This window comes from Mesocricetus auratus, unplaced genomic scaffold (assembly GCF_017639785.1).
Source record: "Mesocricetus auratus isolate SY011 unplaced genomic scaffold, BCM_Maur_2.0 Super-Scaffold_100007, whole genome shotgun sequence".
Taxonomy (NCBI): Eukaryota; Metazoa; Chordata; class Mammalia; order Rodentia; family Cricetidae; genus Mesocricetus; species Mesocricetus auratus.
The window spans coordinates 81019636-81042066 of NW_024429191.1; the positions used below are offsets into that span (position 1 = coordinate 81019636).

The window sequence follows — 22431 nt, forward strand, 5'->3', positions numbered from 1 at the left end:
AGACTGCAGATAGATCCATATCTATCTCCATGCACAAAACTTAAGTCCAAATGGATCAAAGACCTCAACATAAATCCAGCCACACTGAACCTGTTAGAAGAGAAAGTGGGAGGTACCCTTGAACGAATTGGTACAGGAGACAGCTTCCTGAACATAACACCAGTTGCACAAACACTGAGATCGACAATTAATAAATGGGACCTCCTGAAACTGAGTAACTTCTGTAAGGCAATGGACACAATCAGCAAGACAAAAATGCAACCCACAGATTGGGAAAAGATATTCACTAACCCCACATCTGACTGAGGGCTGATCTCCAAAATTTACAAAGAACTCAAGAAGCTATTCTCCAAAACACCAAAGGACCCAAATAAAAAGTGGGGAACTGAACTAAATAGAGATTTCTAAATAGAGGAGACTAAAATGGCTGAGAGGCACTAGTGAAAGTGCTCAGTATCCTTAGCCATTAGGGAAATGCAAATCAAAACAACCCTGAGATATCATCTTACTCCTGTAAGAATGTCGAAAATCAAAAATACCAATGACAGCTTATGCTGGAGAGGATGTGGAGAAAGGGGAACACTCGTCCATTGCTGGTGGGAGTGCAAACTTGTATAGCCACTTTGGAAATCAGTATGGAGATTCCTCAGAAAAATGGGAATCAGTCTACCACACGACCCAGGAATTCCACTCTTAGGCATATATCCAAAAGAGGCAAATTCATACAACAAGGATGTCTGTTCCACTATGTTCATAGCAGCATTATTTGTAATAGCTAGATCCTGGAAGCAACCTAGATGCCCTACAACTGAAGAATGGATAGAGAAAATTTGGTACATCTACACAATGGAATACTACTCAGGGGGAAAAAAATAACGGAATCTTGAAATTTGCAGGCAAATGGATAGCACTAGAAGAAACCATCCTGAGTGAGGAAACCCAGTCACAAAAAGACAAACATAGTATGTACTCACTCATATATGGATTTTAGACATGGATCAGGGGAGTGTCAGCCTACAATCCCATGGCTAGTGAGTCTGGGAAACAGGGAGGTTCCCAAGAGATATACATTATACCCCAGAGAAGTGGAAAGAGGCAAGATCTCCTGAGCAGATTGGGAACATGGGGAGAGAAGAGAGGGAACCACGAAAAAGAGAGACAGACTCTGGAGATACCCCCAAGGAGGGCCTTACCCTCCCTGGGGAATGATGTGGGGATTGGGCTGGGGGTAAGGGGTAGGGGTGGGGCTGGTGGAGGGAGAAGGGGGGAGCCGGGACTGACATTTGAAGCATGCATGTTTCTAATTTAAATAAAAACATACATAAAATAAAAAGTACAGAAGAACAACAACAAAAAAGAATGAATGGATCTTAAGACAAAGTATCCACAGTTCACAGTGTTTACACTCGGTGAATCAATACTTCATTGGGCTTTTAACACACAAACAAGTATTTACATGTGCTAAACTTCTACTTCACTTACAACTTCTGTAAAAACTGCATCCCATGCCATGCTTGAAATGTTCCAAAGCTCAGCTCAGCAAGTAAATTGCACCCAAGGTTCCTAAAATAGTGGAAAAAAAGACATAAGCCAATGAAAAGACAGTCTTTATAACATTTGCATTTGTGGTGATTCTAATTTATATATAATTAAACATAATCCCAATATTTTCTCCACTTGCTAAAGAAATCTCAGGATGATACTGGTTTATGATTTACACTTTCATATTTACACATGTAATATATTAGCCACAGTAAATGCTCAAATTTTTTTTCAGTGATCTTTACTTCTCTAAGAGAGGGTTTTTGGCACCTCTGATATCTTGGGTTGGACCACTCTATCGCGGAGGTTTGTTGTATATACTGGAGGATACTGAGGACCAGCTATGCTGTCTGCCCACTTGATGGCAGTAGCTTTTCCACAATTGCCAAGGCTGCACCATCACACTGAGTGAGAAATGGTGCTGTCACTATGCACTCTGACCCGGCAGAATTCTCATGTTCATCTTTATTACAGACTAAGAGGATTTGGCATAGAATTTTTATGACGTTTTACTTGCAGCAAGTTTTAGTTATTGTACTAAACAATAGATTTCATCCTGACAACTTCATGTACATATCTCTATCTCATTGTACTTTGCTCTAATCTGTCCCACTACTCTCCACTCTACTCGGCTGGTCTTCTCCCTCTCTATACAGTCCTTTCCTGTCTTGTTACACACAGACACACACACAGACACACAGGCACACACACAGACACATAGACAGACACACAGACATACACACACTCACACACAGACACACACACACAGACACACACACACTCACACACAGACACACACACAGACACACTCACACACAGACACACTCACACACAGACACACTCACACACAGACACACTCACACACAGACACACAGACATACACACTCACACACAGACACATACTCACACGCACACTCAGAGACACACACTCACGCACACAGATACACACACGATTAATTGCCCATATTTGAGAAAACATGATGCTTTAGCTTTCTTTATCCCATTATCCCCTTTGTTCTCCATCTTCTAGACTCCCTTCTCACCCCTCATAGTGTTACTTCTATTTTCAGCACACACACATAAAATCAAGAAATGTAGTTCAGTGGCAGAACACTTGCTTAGCAGGTAACAAGACCCTAGGTTTGCCCCCATCACCAAAACAAATAAAAATGCAATATTTGCCTTTTTGAGTCTAGCTTATTTCCTACTAGCAAAGTTGTAATTCAGATATCAAAAAGTCACAAGGGGGGATTAAAATTCAAATATGAAGGGATTATATTTGAAACTTACATATACTTCAGAAAAGGTAATGACTCAAATGCCCTTCTTTCAATATAGCGTATTCTATTGCAAGATAAATCCCTAGGAAACATAAAAGAGAAATATTGTTTTGCTTAGCTATTAGATATCTAGTGAGCATGACTAGTAGAATTTAGAGTTGTCAATAGAAAATACATTTTGTTTAAACTCTAAACCTTTGGATTTGAATATATTAGAGCCACTTACTTTGTCCATCCATCTCCCAAGAGTTTCATCCTTTATAGTATTCATAGATATAAAACTATAAGTCTTGATAGATTTTTTGAATTAGTTATTTTGAGAGATTACATGGCTTTCTATGTTTGAAACAGGGTTTTTCCATGTAGGCTAGGCTGACCTCAAATGCCCAGTTTTCCTACCTCAGCCTCCTGAGTCCTAGAATTACTGGCATATACCTGGTACCTGGGACCTCTGAAGATGCAGGTTCTCAGCTGTACTTCAGACTTGCTGATTCAGTAACTGCATTGAGAAGTGATGCAAGCCCTTCAGGTGATGTGGCAAGGCTCCTGGCTGTCTGAGAGCACTGTTGCAGTTCCATGGTTGTCCCCATGGTACCTTGGCTTGGCATTCAAATCCCTGAATGCCTGGCTCTACAGGTGCTGTGGGCATTCATCTAACTCATGTTTTTGCTTTTGTCTTCACTCTTGTTTTTAGTGACTAACATATTCTTCCCCAAGAGAGCTGTCTGGGGCTGGTGAGATGTGTTAATGTGTACGGACACCTATGGCAAAGACTAATGACCTGAGTTTGACCTCCCCCAGATACCCATGGTGGAAGGAGAGAACCAAATCCTGTAAGTTGTTATTTGATCTCCACGTTTGTCTCTGGCATGAACTCTCTCTCTCCTCTCTCTTCTCTCTCTCTTCTTTCCCCCCTCACACACACGCACATACACACACAAACATAATAATGAAAGGTTTTTAAAAAGAGGACTGATGATTCCTAATGATACTCAATGTTCAATTGATTTGGTTCCAGAATGGTGGTGTGTGCCTGTAATCCCAGCACTCAGGAGGCAGTGTGATTTCTGAGTTCAAGACCAGCCTGAACTACACTGAGTTCTAGGACAGCCAGGGCTACAGAGGCGATTGTTTCAAAACACCAAAGGGGGGAAAAACTGCACACGTTGTTTCAAGGAAGATGGTCTTTGAAACTAAGTCAAGTCTTCTCTTGTGTGTCATATATGTCCCAGTTAATTTTTAGAAGGTCTCTCAATTTAAAAAAATTACCTAAAGCTGGCAGAGCAGTGGTGGCACACACCTTTAATTTCAGCACTTGGGAGGCAGAGGCAGGTGGATCTCTGTGAGTTCAAGGCCAGCCTGGTCTACAGAGCAAGTTCCAGGACAGCCAGGGCTACCTAGAGAAGTCTTGTCTATAAAAACACAAAACAAACAAAAATTAGCTAAATAGAATATATCAAACACTGTGCCTATTATTGGAGGCATGGCAATTTATACCTTTGTATCTATATTTATTATTATTTTTATTATTATTTTTGTCTATCACAAGTTCCTTGAATTGTGCTGATTTTACTTATTTTCATTGCCTACCAAGTTCTAGACTGACACAATATTTCAGCAAACTGAATTTATAAAAGAAAGAACTGCAGATGGTATATGTGCATGACTATTCTGGAAGGAATTCAGTTCATGGTTTCATGGCTGACCCTTGCTGTGTACCTCTGCAGCATTATGATTTGAGTTTGTGTGTTCATTCCTTAATCTGAGAGGGAGTAAATCATGCTGTGCCTCCAATTATAGGCACAGTGTTTAGCTAGTTTTTTAAGTTGAGAGGCATTTAAAAAATTAATTGAAATATGTATGCTAACATGAAACAATTGCCTGCTACAAATATAAATAATAAAAGGACTACTCCATTGAGGAGTTCTTTCTTTCTTTTTCTCCAAACATATTCATAAGGCTTGAGACTGGTTCAGATGCATAAGATCTCAAAAAGGTCAATTCAGAGTTGCACACACCTTTAATTCCAGCACTTTTGAGGCAGAAGCAGGTGAATCTTTGTGAGTTCAGGCCAGTCTGATCTACATAGCAAGTTCCAGGCCAGCCAGGGCTACATGGTGAGGCCTTGTCTCAAACAAAACAAAAGTAGTATCCTTTGGGGCCTAGAAGGAAGATTTTTAACACATGAAAGGCTCTGTATATGCACTTCCCAAGAGTTGTTTACAATAGAGAACATAATCTATTTGCTTAAAGGTGTCACTATTTGGCTCAGTAAGGAGTAAGAGCATACACCCATGGGTAAAGGATATAAACCAAGTTTTCATAGCAAATAACAGTATAGTCTCTAGATTTTTAGAGGAGATCATGAATGCAGACACCTGCTACCACAAATTATGCAGTCAAGTTTCCCAAATTGGGGAAATTGCAAGGATCAGCACATCCAGAGTTCAGTGGATAAGCCTCGCCCCAGGAAAACCACCTTCATGATCACAATATCTCCCTGCCAGTTAAGTATTGTATTCTTATCTCTAAACAAGCAGAATTATTGTGGCAAGTAGTCCCTCCTTGGCAACAAGATTGTTGAAGTTTTTATTGTTTAGTTAGTGAATGGTAGGGGAATTTCTGATATGCTCACTTACAATAAACTGTTCTAGATATATATTTTTTAGTCTGGGTTTCACTGTGTAGACCTGTTTGGCCTGGCACTAACTAGGAATACCTCTTAAGCATCATTTCAAATATCTATTTCTGACATGGGCATGAAATTCTTACATTGAGAGCCTTAATAGAAGTCAGTTCTCCTGACAGGTTTATCATGTTGCTATCATTTATGTAATTTGTGTGTTCATCTAATTATTTAACATTGCAATGTTAAATCTAAGTCAGATTAATTGTAAGAACAAGTTGGATTGGTAGGCACATTCCTGTAATTCCAGCATTTGAGTTGGAAGACTAAGGTAAGAGGACTGGGATAAGGTCAGCCTACACCATATAGTGGGATATAGTACAGTTGGCAGAGTGTTTTCCCAGCATACAGGAAGCATTGGGTTGGTCCTCAAGACTGCATGAACTGTGTGGTGATGAATGCCAGTAATCCTAACACTTGGGAGAGTCAAAAGAAGCAGATATTCAAGGCAAACCTTTGATTTTTAGAGAATTTAAGGTCAGTCTGGGCTTATATTAGGCCATTATTCAAAATGGAAACAAACATACAAACAAAACAAAAAACCCACAAACTGTTAAAACACTCTGGGTTGTGTTCAAGGCCAGCCTGGTCTACAGATTGAGTTCCAGAACAGTCAAGACCGCACAGATAAACTCTGTCTTGAAAAACAAAAACAAACAAACAAAAAACCAAACAACAAATGAAAAACCCCCAACAAAACAACTCCCCCAAACACTCTGGGTTAATGACCTTCAAGTTAAAGAGGATGGCTCTTTCCTTGTCTTATATGCAACAGTTTGAAGCTGGTATTAATTCCTTCTATCCTGCCATGCCATCTTTTTTTTTTGTAAAGATTAGATTAGCAAATATTTTAGACTTTGCAGGCCATACATAGTCTCTATTGAACATTCTTTATTGGTTCTATTTTTTTCTTTTTTTAGCTCTTCTAATGATTGGATATGAAGTACACCCCCTCCCCAATAAGAAAAGGACCAGATACTGTAGGTTTGGTTCTCAGCTGGGGGGTCTATTGGTTGGTAGACACTAAGGTCATTCATGTATTAACTCACAGAGGATTCCCTATCTGAATGTGCTCTGAGTAGGTGAAGCCTAATTGGAGGAAACAGGTGAATGGGGGCATGTCTTATTACTGGGAATTTCTTCTTTCTGAAGCTTTGTCCTACCACAGCCTTCCATGGTGCTTTGCCTCACCATGGGCCCAGTAACAATGGAACCAGCTATCATAAACCAAAACCCTCTGAACTGAAGGGCCAAAATGAATCTTGTCTCTTTCAAGTTGTTCTCATCAAGCACTTGGTCACATCAACAAAAAGGCACTGGTGTAAGTCCCCTAAAAGTGTCAAACCACTCCTAATCATGGGCTGTAGAAAATGAGAACATGGATCAGACTTGATAGAGGTATGACAGACTAGATCCAAATGCAAGCATTTGCCTTAGGAAACAAGGGTCATGTGTGTTCCAGTAATTGCTCAGACCTTACTAACATTTTCCCCCTGCAAATGGAGTTCTTCTATCTGAAGCCTGTCTATATGATTTAAGAAATTTAAAGTGTATAGAGACATTTTCAAGTCTCCCCATGAGATTGGCTGACTACAAATTTGTTTTATTATGTCTTTGCCTTTAGAGCCAGGGTCTTGTCAAGCAGCTCTGGAATGGGTATGAAATCCACAATGTAGACTATGCAAATCTCCAACATAGCAATCTTCCTGTTTTCTACCTCCTCAGTCCTTGGTAGTTTATAGTCAAGCACTGTCAAATCCAGTCAATAACTGCACAATTTTATTGCTTGAAGAGATGTTAGTATCTAATTCAAATCCCTTGTGCATCTATAGATAACTCATAACTTACAAATAGATATGCTTAACTAACTTACAAAACCTGGAGGGAGAGTAGGCCTTCAAATGAGTCCTTACGTAATTCAGTCAGATGATTTTCACTGAGAATTCTGGAAGATTAAAAGGTTATCTGGATCAAAAATCATCAAACAGATGAAATGGGATGAGGAAATATATGTTGTCATATGCTACTGCCTAGAGCACAAGTTGGTACTATTTATTTTTAGGGCAATTAAATTTTCATCTGTACAATGGTCTTCACCCTAGAGATTCCATTTATAGGTATCTAGTTTACAGAAACTTGTGCATGTTCAGAAAGAAGTACATAGGATGCTCACTACAGCCATACATATAGCAGAAGAACCAGATATTCTCTGAACATCAGTAGGGTAATACTAAGTTCTCACTGGTGTGTACACACTATGAAATATTATACATGATTGGGAATAAACATGATAACTATGTGTTAAAGGTAAACTTTACACATCATAAAGTGAAACATCAAATTGCAGGAGTTACCATTTGTGTAAACAATGATAAATAGGTGTCAAATCTATTTTTCTAACTATGTCTGGAAAGATATATACCAATTTCACAGTAGTTACCTGTCCTAGTTAGTTTGTTTTTCAACTTGACACAAACTAGGGCCATCTGCAAAGAGGGGATTTCAGTTGAGAAAATGTCCCCACTGTGGGCAAGTGGGGCATTTTCTTTATTAATTATTGATGTGGGCAGGTGGTCCTGGGGTGTAGCCAGGAGAAGCCACCCAGTAAGCAGTGTTCTTCCACTGCTTCTGTTTCAGTCCTGCTTCTGAGTTCCTGTCTTAAGTTCCTGCCCTGACTGCCTTTCATGATGAATTACAACTGTAAGATGAAGTAAATTCCTCCCCGCTCAGTTGCTTTTGTCTTCATCACAGCAAAACAAAACTAGTACATTACCTCAGAGGTGAGAAATTAGGACACATGACAGGTTTCTCTAGACTGGAATATTTAATTTACATCCATTAAGAATGTAATTGTAGGTCAGGTGTGGTGACACATATCTTTAATCAAGCACCTAAGAGGGAGAGGCAGGCATATCTCTTTGACTTTGAGGTCAGCCTGGTCTACTTAGTGAGTTTCAGGCCAGTCAAGGTTACGTAGAGAGAACCTGTCTCAAAAACACAACCAAAAAATGTTATGATAGATGACTTCTATATGGGAGACAAATTTAAATTGCCACTTTTCCCCCAAAGAAAGCCCATAAAATTTAATTTTAAACTCTGGGCAGCAAAATAACCCCAAGGGAAAGGGGACTTGCGGCCAAGACTGACACCTGGTCCAATCTCCTGGACCAGCTTGGCAGGAGGAGGAGACCAAGTTCCATAAGCTGTCCTCTGACCCTACACATACACTCACTGGCTTTGTGTGGAAATGCATACAAAATAAAATGTATAATAATTTTTGGCTTAACTAAAGGTGTTCAAACCTATGGCTTTATTCACGATAGGCAATTATTCTCCCCCTGAGCTACACCTTGGTCCCCACAAAATTTGCCAGAGAAATTCAGTTAACATAAGTTGATTTGAGCTGTGAAGAATAAATACCTTTTCTCAGAGGTATTTACCTCAAAATCTGGCCCTAGAAGGATCTTATTGTGTAGTGTTTTTTGTTTTTGTTTTTTTATGATCATATTTATAGAAAATATACTCACAGTTTTTCAGCCCAACGGTATGCTTTCCATACATTTTTGTCAATGTAAGAAATAACATTTCCTTGGAAATTCCTGTGAAGAAGCAGTTCACATATTTGAGTAAATAGGAAAAGAATAAGCAGGAGGAGTAAAAATCATCACACCCTCGTGGAGGTGTTCAATGCAGAACAAAGGAAACCACCAAGCTTCTAATTCCCAGCTCTATCAGTTTACAAGTGCCACTAGTGCAAGCAGTGAGACATTTCCTCGAAACTTGAACTTCTAATCTGTGGGTGCACATTCTACTTTTCTCTTTGGTGTATACTCTACAGCCCAACTCTAAATTTAATCAGTCACTCAATCCTGTCTTCTCTTTCTCATGGGCCACCATGGTGGAGGGCTTGGATGGGTGTGTGTGTGTGTGTGTGTGTGTGTGTGTGTGTGTGTGTGTATGTATGTATATATGTACACATATGTTTATAATCTAAAGTGATCCAAGATATGAGAATGGTGGAATACGTCCATAATCCTAATACTTGAGAGACCAGGCAGAAGGACTGGAGACTCCAGGCCAGACTATACTACTATTTTGTCTTTATAAAAAATAATTCTCCTGTTTTTTTACTTTTTCTTTCTTTCCTAGAAACTTCTAATGTTTCCTGGTGTTACTGTCTAAATCCTGTAGTTGATAGTCAGATCTTACACAGTATTTGTGCTTGTTTACAATCTGACTAGTCTAAATCCCCATTATTCTAACAGCCATGCCTTTGCCTAGGCTGTACTCTCGGATTTCACTCTGTTCAACAATAGGCATCCTTTGAGCTGCAGGTAAAGGATTAATGATCCCTTTTCCCAATGTATCATTTTCATTTTATATGGACAACACCATACATATGTGGCTCTCATAGTTCTTAATCTCAAGTTGTTTACAAAAGGTTATATGTCCTAGAACAAAGGTGAGCTCTAAACAGAACTAAGAGATTGCATAGCATTAATAGCTAACATTCATGTAAGCTAAGAACTAAGATAAATATCACACGTAGTCAACTAAACCTCACAACAATCCCATGAAATAGTAGCTATCATACTCCCCATTTTACAGGTGAGGGAATTAAACACAGCTAAGCATCTTCCTAGAGCTGCAGAGCTACCACATGAAAGACCTAGGATAAGACCCCAGGAGTGTGCCTCTGGAATCTCCTCTGACCTCTTTGTTGCATTAATGAGATGAGTTTTAAAGAGGCTGGAGTGAAAATGGAAGAGCCAAAGTTGAGCAATGATATAATGGGCCAATTGAAGAAGGGGCACTGTAGTAAGGAGGAGGATGAGGACAAGGAGGACTTTACAAGCAAAGATAAAGCAGACAGTCAGCCAGTGTTGGCCATGGGGTCAAGGAAGGTCCATTAAGGCTTTGAGGAAAAGGCTGCCATGTCAAGTTGAATGTAAAACAGAAATAAGAAAAGGTTATTCTTACAAAGTAGTTAAGGTGCCTTTGTAGGTGTTGGGCCTTAGCAAAGGCACTTGGTGGAGTCTCCGCATTGGGCTCAGATGAATACACAACAGTGTCTCATTTTCACACAAGCAGAAGTCACATATGCTGATGCCTGTGGAGGCATTTTGTTTTATTTTAATGATTAACTCTTTTTCTGTATTAGAATTTGTAGCATATGGGGTCACGGTAAGTTCCATATCCATCGGTTGAAGTGTGACTTCATTTGGGATTTGCCGAGTCTGAACCTGATCTGTAGGTGGAAGTATCACCTTAGGATATGATGAAGGAGCTGTGGTTGTTGGAACTTCACCTTCTATAGTTTCTGAGATTGGGGACTGATCTTGATCTTGAGCTGATGTTAGAACTGTTGTCTCATAATTTTCTGTATACTGAGATGTAGTCTCAGGAGAATGGCTAATTACTGTAACAGATTGTGGAGTTGTGGAAGGTTCTCTGTGTGAAGACTGAGTTGTGACTTCAGTTGGATTTGGCTGCTGAGTCTGAACCTGGTTTGAAGGCGGAAGTGTCACCTCATGTTGTGTTGGAGAAGGGGATGTAGTTGGGACTATGGGAAATGTAGCTTCTGGATGAGTAGCTGTTGGGATTGTAGGATGTGTAGTCTCTTTAGTTGTTGAGATGGTGGAATATGCAGTATCTGGTTGATTAGCTGTTGGGACTATAGAATATGTAATCTGTTGATTAGTTATTGGGAGGGTGGAATGTATAGCCTCTGAGTTTGGATGCTGAGACTGATCATGAATTAGAACTGTCATTTCAACATGTAATGAAGATTGAGCTACAGTCTCCTTAGGTGACTCTGTAGGCTGAACTGGTGCTGAACGTTTAACCATTGTAGCAGGCCGTGGAGTTATGGAAAACTCTGGGTGTGAGGGATGAATTGTGGCTTGAGTTGGGTTTACATGCTGAGCCTGAACTTGATCTTCAGGTACAAGGGTCATCTCTTGGTGTTTTGGAGGAAGAGCTGTAATATTGTATGGGACTACAAGAAGTTCAGTCTCTACACTGGATATTGTGGTTTGGGCTGCGCTATGCTCTACTTCTATATGATGAACATGCTGAACCATGTCTTTAGAAGGAATTGGATGCTGAGTTTGATCCTGAATTGGTGGTATTTCATAAAATACTGGGGCTTGAGCTGCAACCTCCTCATGTGGCTGTTCAGGCTCAGGAAGGATTTCCTGTGTGCTTGGAGAAGGTTCAACATTCATATAGGAACTTGTAGTTACTGTAAGTTCCAGATCCAAAGGTTGAACTGTAACTTCAGTTAGATTTGGATGTTGAATATGAGCTTGTTCTGGAAGTGTTGTATCATGGTACTGTGTAGGAGAAACTGTAGTTTCCTGTGAGGTAGTAGAATGTTCAGCCTCTTTGGTAGGCTCTGAATTTATAGTGAGTTCTAGGTCCAAAGGCTGAAATGAGACAACAGGTGTTGTTGAATACTCAGTTGGATCCTGACTTGGTGGTGTTAAAACTGTCACCTCTGGATTTACTGGGGCTGGAGTGACAACCTCTTTAGTTGGATCTGAGAGTTGAGTTGTAATCTGCTGGATAGTTTGAGAAAGTTCTCCCTCAGTAGTAGATTGCGGAGTTATGGTATGTTCCAGATCTAAAGGTTGAGTTGTGACTTCAGTTGGATTTGGATGGTGAAGGAGAAGCTGTTCTGGGAGTGTCACCTGAGGGGGTTTTGGAGGAGGAATTGTAGTCTCCATTGTGGTTGTAGGTGGCTGAGTCTCTCTAGTAGGCTCTGAACTTATGGTGAGTTCCAGGTCCAAAGGCTGGGATGTAACAACAGGTGAAGCTGGATATTCAATGGGATCCTGACTTGGTATTGGAAATGTCACCTCCTGATATACTGGAGCTTGAGCTACAGCTTCTTTTGGTGGATCTATAGGCTGAGTTGTGCTCTCCTGTGTAGTTTGAAAAAGTTCTCTCTCAGTAGAAGATTGTGAAGTTATGGTAAGTTCCAGATCCAGAGGTTGAACTGTGACTTCAGTTGGGTTTGGATGATGAAGGAGAAGCTGTTCTGGGAGTGTTGGAAATGTCACTTCTTGAAATACAGGGACTTGAGCCTGTAGCTCTTTAGGTGGATCAGAGGGTTGAGTTATGGTCTCTTGCATAATTTGAGGAGGCTCTACTTCAGCAGTAGGTTGATGAGTTACGGTAAGTTCCAGATCCAAAGGTTGAACCTGAGGATGTGTTGGAGGAGGAATTGTAGTCTTCTTCGTGGTTGTAGGAGGCTGAGTCTCTCTGGTAGGCTCTGAACTTATGGTGAGTTCCAGGTCCAAAGGCTGAAATGAGACAACAGGCATTGTTGGATACTCAGCTTGACCCTGTTGTGGTGTTGGAACTGTCACCTCTTGATATACTGGGGCTGGAGCTACAACTTCTGTAGGTGGTTCTGTAAGATGAGTTGTGCTCTCTGGCATAGTTTGAGGAAGTTCTCCCTCGGGAGTAGGTTGTGGAGTTATAGTAAGTTCCAGATCCAAAGGTTGAGCTGTAACTTCACTTGGACTTGGATGCTGAATGCGAAGCTGCTCTGGAAGTATTACCTGAGGGGGTTTTGGAGGAGGAACCATAGCCTCCTTTGGGGTTGTAGATGGCTGAGTCTCTCTAGTAGGTTCTGAACTTATGGTGAGTTCCAGGTCCAAAGGCTGAAATGAGGCAACAGGCATTGTTGGATACTCAGCTTGATCCTGACGTGGTGTTGGAATTGCCACCTGTTGATATACTGGCACTGGAGCTACCACCTCTGTAGGTGGTTCTGTAATCTGGGTTGTGGTTTCTGGCACAATCTGAGGAAGTTTTTCCTCAGGAGTTGTTTGATGAGTTATGGTAAGTTCCAGATCCAAAGGTTGAACTGTAACTTCACTTGGGTTTGGATGCTGAATGTGAAGTTGCTCTGGAAGTATTACCTGAGGGGGTTTTGGAGGAGGAACTGTAGTCTCCTTTGGGATTGTAGATGGCTGAGTCTCTCTAGTAGGTTCTGAACTTATGGTGAGTTCCAGGTCCAAAGGCTGGAATGTGACAGCTTGTTCTTGACGTGGTGTTGGAAACATCATCTCCTGATATATTGGGGCTGGAGTTAGATTTTCTGTAAGTAGTTCTGTAAGGTGAGTTGTGCTCTCTGGTGTGGTTTGAGGAAGTTCCTCAGGAGTTGTTTGATGAGTTACAGTAAGTTCCAGATCCAAAGGCTGAACATGAGAGGGCTTTTTTGTGGCTGTAAGAGGTTGAGTCTCTCTAGTAGGTTCTGAACTTATGGTGAGTTCTAAGTCCAAAGGTTGAAATGAAATAACAGGTGCTGTTGGATACTCAGCTTGATCCTGATGTGGTGTTGGAACTGCCACCTCCTGATATAGTGGGGCTGGAGTTAGAATTTCTGTAAGTAGTTCTGTGAGATGAGTTGTGCTCTCTGGTATGGTTTGAGAAAGTTCCTCAGGAGTTGTTTGATGAGTTACAGTAAGTTCCAGATCCAAAGGTTGAACCTGAGGATGTGTTGGAGGAGGAATTGTAGTCTCCTTTATGGTTGCAGGTGGCTGAGTCTCTCTAGTAGGCTCTGAACTTATGGTGAGTTCCAGGTCCAAAGGCTGAAAGGAAGCAACAGGCATTGTTTGATACTCAGCATGATACTGACCTGGTGTTGGAACTGTCACCTCCTGATATAGTGGGGCTGGAGCTACAACTTCTGTAGGTGGTTCTGTAATCTGAGTTGTGGTCTCTGGCATAGTTTGAAAAAGTTCTCCCTCGGGAGTAGGTTGTGGAGTTATGGTAAGTTCCAGATCCAAAGGTTGAGCTGTTGGATGGGGAATATCAATATGAGGATGCTGTGGAGGAGGAATTATAGTCTTTTTTGTGGTTATGGGTGGCTGAGCATCTCTAGTAGGTTCTGAACTTATGGTGAGTTCCAGGTCCAAAGGCTGAAATGAGGCAACAGGCATTGTTGGATACTCAACTTGATCTTGATGTGGTGTTGGAACTGTCACCTCCTGATATAGTGGGGCTGGAGTTAGAATTTCTGTAAGTAGTTCTGTGAGATGAGTTGTGCTCTCTGGTGTGGTTTGAGGAAGTTCCTCAGGAGTTGTTTGATGAGTTATGGTAAGTTCCATATCCAAAGGCTGAACATGAGAGGGCTTTTTTGTGGCTATAGGAGATTGAGTCTCTCTAGTAGGTTCTAGGTCCAAAGGTTGAAATGAAATAACAGGTGCTGTTGGATACTCAGCTTGATCCTGATGTGGTGTTGGAACTGCCACCTCCTGATATAGTGGGGCTGGAGTTAGAATTTCTGTAAGTAGTTCTGTGAGATGAGTTGTGCTCTCTGGTGTAGTTTGAGGAAGTTCCTTAGGAGTTGTTTGATGAGTTATGGCAAGTTCCAGATCCAAAGTTTGAGCTGGGTTTGGATGCTGAGTCTGATGTGGAAATGTTACCTGGGGCTGTGTTGAAGGAGGTGTAGTCTTCGTTGGTGCTCGAGTATGTTGTGAAGTTACGGTGAGTTCCAGGTCCAAAGGCTGAAATGAGATAATGGGTGATGTTGGAAACTCAGCTTGAATCTGACCTGGTGTTGTGACTAGCATCTGATGTGTTGGAAGGTGAGTTACAATATTGTTCATTGACTCTGGAAGCTGGTGTGGGACTACTTGCTGGGTTGAAGAAAGCTCTATCTCCTTAGGGTTTTCTAAAGACTGTGTGGGGGTGGGCTGTAGCACTGGAGATGGTTCCACACTCTCAGAGAGATCTGCAGGTTGAGAGCGGATCATATACTGAGCTGGAGAAGGTTCTACACCCATAGTGGAATCTGGAGGTATATATGGGCCTTCCTGCTGAGTTGGGAAAGGAAGGACCTCTTTGTGGAGGCCTGTTTTCTGAGCTATGGCCTCTTGCTGAGGAAATTCAGTTCCAGGGAATTCTGGTGTATGGGAAGGGGACTCAATTTGGTCTTGTGAAAATTCAATTTGTTCACTGGGAGATACAGGCTGAACTACGTCCTCCTGAGCCTGAGGAGATTCAGCTTCCATAGAGGACTCTGGAGCTCTGGTATATGCTTGGTTTGGATGTTCAACTGTGGTATTATGCATTGAATGCTCATATCTGAATATTGCTTCTAGATCTTCAGGTGAAAAGTATAGGGTATCTCCCAAAGGAGGAAGAAAGAGATCATCTTTAGGTGGTTCTAGAGGCTGATCTGGGAGTTCTTGCTGATATGGTGAAAATTCTTCACCTAAAGGGTGGTTTAGGGGTGGAGACAAGTTCCCCTGCTGACCTGAAGAAACTTCCCCAGCATGCTCTACAGACTGGGTTGGGGCCCCTGTTTGAACTGGAGAATGTTGATGCTCTTCAGGGGGGGTTGGATGCTCAGTTGTAACTTCTTCTTGCTGATCTTTTGAAGGTTCAAACCCCTGTTGGATTGAAGTTTCAATTTCATTAATCAACTCTGGAGGCTTAGCTGTGACATTGTGTGATGCTGGAGGAAGAACTTGACTATGAACCAGGTCAGAACCTGTTGCCTCATGGTGTGCTGGAGGTTGAGCTACTGTCTCATGAGGGTGCTCTGAAAGTTGCAGTTGGGACTCCTGCTGGGCTGAAGAAGGTTCCACTTCTTCTAAGAGCTCTGAATTCTCATCTGTGTCCTCCTGCTGGCTCAGAGAAGGCTTTTCAGACTGAACAGGTTCTAGAGATTGAACTGGAGCCTCCTGCTGGTTTGATAAGAGTTCAACCCCTTCAGAAGGCTCTGGAGTTACAGCTGGATTGGTATAGTGGGTTGTAGAAGTGCCCACATCCTTTTCTGGGACTGTAATTGGTTTAGGTATAGCCTCATGATGCACTGGAGGAGGTCCCACCTCTGCTGTGGGTCCCTGTGTTATGGTAAGCTGCACATCTGGAGGTTTAACAGTCATAGTGGATAAGCTTGAAAGGTGAGTTTGATGGTGAGTTGTGGGTGAAAGTGTCACTTCATGATGTTCTGAAGACTGAGTTGGTTGCTCTTGTTGGATCAGAGGTTCCCCCTCTCCAGTATACTCTGGACGATGCATCGGGAACTCCTGCTGGGTCAGAGAAGATTCCATCCCCTTGGTAGGCTCTGAAGTTATGGTAAGTGCCACATCCACAGGTCTAACTGTAACATGTGGCAAGGGATAATGGTGCTCTGCATTCTGAGTTGGATGGACTGTCACTTGGTGAACTGGTGGAGTTCCAACTATATTCTCAATAGTAGACTCTGCAGCTTGAAGTGGAGCCTCTTGCTCGATTGGAGGCATGGCTTCCTCAGGGAGCTCTGCAGGTGTAACCGAGGCTTCTGGCTGGTTTCCAGGACCTAATCCTACATCCTCAGGGGACTCAGAGGGTTGAGCTGGCTGCTCTACTTCCATAGAAGACTCATCCTCCAGAAGAGGGCCTGGATGCTGTGATGGGACATCCTGCTGGATCGGAGAAGGTTCCTCCTCCTCTTCCTCAACTTCCTCTGGAGGCTGAATGTGGGATTCCAAACCACTTTCAGATGATTCAACCTCCCCAGAAGATTCATCAAGTTCAGATGGCTGCTGCTCCAGGTTAGGAAAATGTTCAGCTTGCACAATAGGACCTGGAGTCTGAGTTGGAGTCTCCTCCCGAACTGGAGACATCTCAACCTCCTTCAAAGGTTCAGAAGTTATTGTAACTGCCACATCTACAGGTTTGACTGTAATCATTTGACTGGGCAAAGTATGATGGTGAACTTGATCCTGACTGGGCTGTGGAATTGTTGCTGCTGGAGTTTCAATTATACTCTGAATGGAGGATTCTGGAGTTGGAATTGTAGCCTCTTGCTCAACTGGAGGATTGACTTCTTCATAGGGTTTTGTAGGTAGGGCCGGAACTTCCAGCTGGCTACCAGAAGTTTCAAGGTCTTCAGGAAGCTCTAAAATGTCAGCTGGGACCTCTTGTTGGGTTGATGAAGGTTCGAGCTCCTCAGAGAGTTCTGGGGTTGGAGCTAAGGACTCTTGCTGGCTTGATGAGGGTTCGAGCTCCTCAGAGAGTTCTGGGGTTGGAGCTAAGGACTCTTGCTGGCTTGATGAAGGTTCCAGTTCCTCAGAGAGCTCTGGGTTTGGAGCTGCAGTCTCTTGTTGGGATAATGAAGGTTCTAACTCCTCAGAGAGCTCTGGAGTTGGAACTGCAGATTCTTGTTGGATTAATGGAAGTGCTACCTCCTCAGGCTGGATTGGGGACTCTTGTTGGATTAATAAAGGTCCTACCACCTCTGGACTCTCTGGAAGATGGCCCGGGACCTGCTGCTGGCTCAGAGTGTGCTGAGTGTCTTTATCTGCCTCTGAAATCACCGTAACCTCCAGATCCACAGGATTCACTGTGACATTTGCCAAGTTTGAGTGCTGGACTTCATTTCTATCTGGAGATGGAGCGTTTATTTCCGGCTGCTCTACTACTGCAGCCCCCTCAGAAGCGAACTGATGAACTGCTTCTTCCTTCTGGTCATCTTCCTCAGAGAGCAGTGGGAGATGATCTTGGCCTTCTTGGACCAAACCAAGATTCTCTGAATTTTGATTCAGTGCCTCCAGCTGGTACTCAGGAGGTTCTACCTGCTCAGAAGGCTCTGGAGGCTCCTTTCTGTTTCCCTGGGATTGCAGAGGTAAGCCGCCAGAATAAGTTTCATTTAGACTTGGATCCTCATAATCATCCTCTATAGTTTCTTTCTGGAGTTCAGGTTTTGCAAATTGGTTTGTAGTTCCAACAGTCTCCTTAGCAAGTTTCCTGTCCTGTGCTAGATATTTCTTCAAGTCCTGGGGCGAAGCTATGAACTTTGTCACTTTTGAACTCTCGCTGTCTAGTGGTGGAACAAGTATTTCATATAACTGGTTATCTGCAGCCTGATCCAGACTGGAGATACTTTTGAATTGTGGAGACTGATTTTGATCCCCATTTAACTTTAAAACGTTCTCTGACAGCTTCCCGGGTGGAGTCATCTTGTTGGTCAGTTGCTGATGTTGGTCTGACTCTGGGTGCGGCTGCGCAGTGGTATCTGTATCTTGGAATGAAAGAAAACTGTCCGTCAACTCCCGGGGTGGGGAGAACATCTGGGAGGGAGCAGAGGACCCCAGGTAATCAAAGCCCCCTGCACCTGCGTGGGACTTATGAGCTTGTGGGGATTTGGGCCGATGATCAGAGGGGTGCCAAGACCATAGCTTGGTCGGCACCCAAGGCTCTGAGGTCAACTGAATTGGGTTCTGACCGAACTCAGAAAGGGTATCCATCGCCTGATTCAGGACCAGCAAAACTTGTCCGATGAGGAGAAGTCCTGGGGTGACGAAGTGAAAGTCCAGTGATGTCATGACATGCATTAAGGACATGGCATGCAATATCGAGGTGATACACAGTGCTGCAGTGCGCGATCCACAGTGCTGCAGTGCACTGGCGGGGGATAAACTGGAGAAAAGGCCCCTGACCTCATCAGGGAGCCTTGGCAACTGTGGTCGCCTTGCCCCGCCCTTTATGACAGGACTCCTTTGTTACCAAAGCGTGACTAAGTGGATTCTGCCCCTGAAGAGAACCTTCTACGTAACAGGGCCCAAGTTTCTCTTACTCGGGCTGAAAAGAACTCCGATTTTTTCGGGGTCTACCCTAACCCGGATTTAGGTCTCAGTCCTGGGTGGTCCTTACCCAGCAGCCCTTTGTCTTTTTGTGGGGCAGAGCTTCAAAAGCGTGAACTCGAAAGTGCCTGCCCAGGTCCAGGCTCTTTAACTTCTTTTTTTCAATCACAAACAATCCCAAGTTATAAACATTAAAATAGACCAAAAGCTCGTCAGTGTTTTGGAACAAAGAATAAATTTGTAGGTATGTTCAAAATATGCCCTTCCCACCCCAAAACAAGATATTTAAGACCTTCTTTTTTTTTTTTTTTTTTTTGGTTTTACGAGACAGGGTTTTGTTTTGGAGGCTGTCGATCCAGCCCGGCCTCGAACTCACAGAGATCCGCCTGCCTCTGCCTCCCGAGTGCTGGGATTAAAGGCGTGCCCCACCACCGCCCGGCAAGACCTTCTTTTTCAAGTACACACCAATATGTTTTCATGTTAGTTAAATGGTATATTTCTCAGAAGAAGAACATAGCCCAGCCATTATGCTATTGATTCAAATATTCTAAATTTTGCTTCAAAAGAAGCTGACTTACTATGTAAAGGATTTTTGTGGGCCGTATTTCCAGGTAGGGACTGAGAACGCTGGAAAAAGACATGGCCCCTTTAAGAGGTGCCACTGTTCAGCCAGCAGCACTAAAACAGAAACTAGAAACAGCAAGTTAAGTAAAAACCATTTGCAGCAATGCAGGTACTTGCTTCCATAGCTAGAAAGGTTTAATGCAGTTCTTGGTCATGAACCTCCTCCGACGAGGCTGTGAGCTCTAGGCTTGGCTTTCACAACCTAACCAGAGAGTGGACAGAGCCAGCCTAAAGAGCACGAGGAGTATTAGGGGTGCTTAACTGTCTAAAGTTTGCTCAGTCAAGAAAGACTAGAGATATGTAGTAAAACAGATCCAGATGGAAAACCCTCTAAATAGGTTTCAGTGTGTTTTACAAGTGCGTAGGCGAAAGAAAGAAAGAAACAGGAACAGTCAAAGAAAAAATAGGCTAGGCATGAAGAGTATGAGTCTGAGGTTAGGCCTGGACTATACTTACTGTATAGGAAGGCTCTGTCTCAAAGTCAACAGCAAAAAGTGAGTCACTTTTGGAATGGAATCCTTCTAAAAGTAACTAAAGCCAAGAAGTTGTGAAGAAATAGTTCTTATGATTACAAGACTGAGTATTTTCTGACAGGGATCCTACATAAATTCTGTTTATGATAATTGTTTCAGACACAGGTAGTGCACCTCAATATTAGGATGTAAAAACAAAGAATAGGGAATTGTGACCTTCCTGGTAGGAGGAATATATTCTAAAAAGACACTTGTGCCCCTCCTTTTTATTAATAGACTATTGAAACGATGAACCACAAGAAATTGGGATCTCCCTCCACACAGACACACACACGTACACCACCAAATCTCAGATTGGGAGAAGGAAAAGATTGAGACAATGTTGGGTTAAAGGTGGTCATGAGCTGAACTGATTGCTTATACACACCTCTTGCTCTCTAAAAATAAACCCAAGTCAGGGTTCGAAAGATGGCCTCTGGGACCACTGGACCTGTTGATCTGTTCTTCTTCCTAATATGGCTACAATGACAGAATCTCCTTTCTCTGACTTTCACTATTACTTCCCCTTCTTTTTAAGACAAATGTGTTTACTTTTATGTGTATGTGTTTGTGCTTGATTGTATCCATGTATACTGTGTGCATACAGCTGCCCACAGAGGACAGAAAAGGGGTTGGATCCCCTGGAACTGGAGTTACAGAAAGTTGTGAACTATGCTATATGGGTGTTGGGAACCAAACCCTGTCCTCAGCAAGAGCAACATATGCTCTTAACTGCTGAGCCATTTGTCTCCCCGACCCTTTAATTGGCATATTCATGATGAGTAACTGAGTTTGTTAGAACTGCTGGGGCCCAGGCTTTGATCCTAAAAATTCCAGTAACACCCATATTGGCTAAGCAGGGATTACATGCCAGAAAACTACATACAAAATAACTTACCAGAAGACCCCTCCACCACAACCATTCTCCCCCAAACCACTGTCTTATGCTGCAGCTACTGTTATTGCCTAGCCTACTGCCCCTTTGCAGCATACTCAACAAGCCTGATCTCTTTCTATTATGGTCTAAAGAACAAATGTATTCATTCCTGGCCTGAGGATTCCATCCTCTCTACCATGTCTCAAATTTAAATTGCTTCTCATTAATAAGACTGGTTATTCAAGGTTGCTGTCTCAACTTACCCTACAGCAAGAGTAATTATCAGGGCTGGTGATGAGCCCTAGGTTCAGGCCTTAGTCAGTCAGACAGACAGACAGACAGACACACACACACACACACACACACACACACACCACACACACACACCACACACACACACACACACACACACACCAAGCAAATCATCAAACTGACTTGGGTCTAAAAAGAATCTGTAAGAGTGAAGTATTCTAACTTATGCAGTGATAGAGTTTTCTTGAGTAACCACAACAACAAAGGTTTGGCAGATAAATAATTGGTGGTCTGCATTCATTTCATTCTGTTATATATTTGAATTTACTTTTGAAGTTGTAAAATTATTTTGCTTTTTCTTATGATTAAGTTTTGACATAAAGTGTTTTATTACATTGGCTTACCAGTATTATGTTTCTGTACATTACCATTAGATCTAACATATGATATGTTTACATGATAAAGTCTCCCCCAAAAGGGTTTAATTTAAATTAATTTCTAAGTAAGTGCACACATAACCTTAGTCCAAATTCCTTTTAATTCAGTAAGACTTAAATAAATCTAATAAATTAATTTTAATTTGTTGGTAAGATAAAAATGCCCCTAGAACTGTTAACATATTTTTAAAATGTTCTAATTTTACATTTGTTTATCTATATATGTGACTTTGCACACACATATACAGCTGTCAGAAGATAACTTGTGGGAGTCAGTTCTCTCCTGGGATCAAACTTAGGTCATCAGACATAGCAGCAATCATCTTACCCTGTTGAACTATCGTCAATGCACTCCTCCCCAAAAAAACCCCACAAAACAAAATGAAAAAACAAAATACAAAAAACAAAAATTAAAAGAAAGGAACCCTCAAGTATGAGAGAGAGAGAGAGAGAGAGAGAGAGAGAGAGAGAGAGAGAGAGAGAGAGAGAGAGAGAGAGAGAGAGAGAGAGAGAGAGAGAGCACATGAATGGCTTCAGATTTCCCTGGAGATGGAGTTAAAGGCAATTATGAGCCACTTGACATGGGTGGTGGGAACCACACTTGGAACCTCTGGGAGAGCAGCAAGCACTGC

At 42.3% G+C, this 22431-nt stretch overlaps 1 protein-coding gene and 1 non-coding gene across 2 annotated transcripts in view; both read right to left on the reverse strand.

Moving 5' to 3' along the window:
• LOC121141528 (leucine-rich repeat-containing protein 37A-like) overlaps positions 1-11649 on the reverse strand; it is a 56000-nt gene extending 44351 nt beyond the window's left edge. The window contains exons 1-5 of the mRNA XM_040749858.1: positions 10489-11649; positions 9036-9107; positions 7382-7453; positions 2833-2904; positions 1483-1563 (exon numbers count right to left, since the gene is read on the reverse strand). Of these exons, the coding sequence (XP_040605792.1) occupies positions 1483-1563; positions 2833-2904; positions 7382-7453; positions 9036-9107; positions 10489-11591 (1400 nt within the window). The 5' untranslated portion in view covers positions 11592-11649. The remainder of the gene's footprint in view (positions 1-1482; positions 1564-2832; positions 2905-7381; positions 7454-9035; positions 9108-10488) is intronic.
• Positions 5178-5337, reverse strand: LOC121141680. Its single transcript, XR_005878644.1, has one exon. It is a non-coding gene; the product is annotated as a U1 spliceosomal RNA (small nuclear RNA).
• Positions 11650-22431: the final 10782 nt, after the last annotated feature.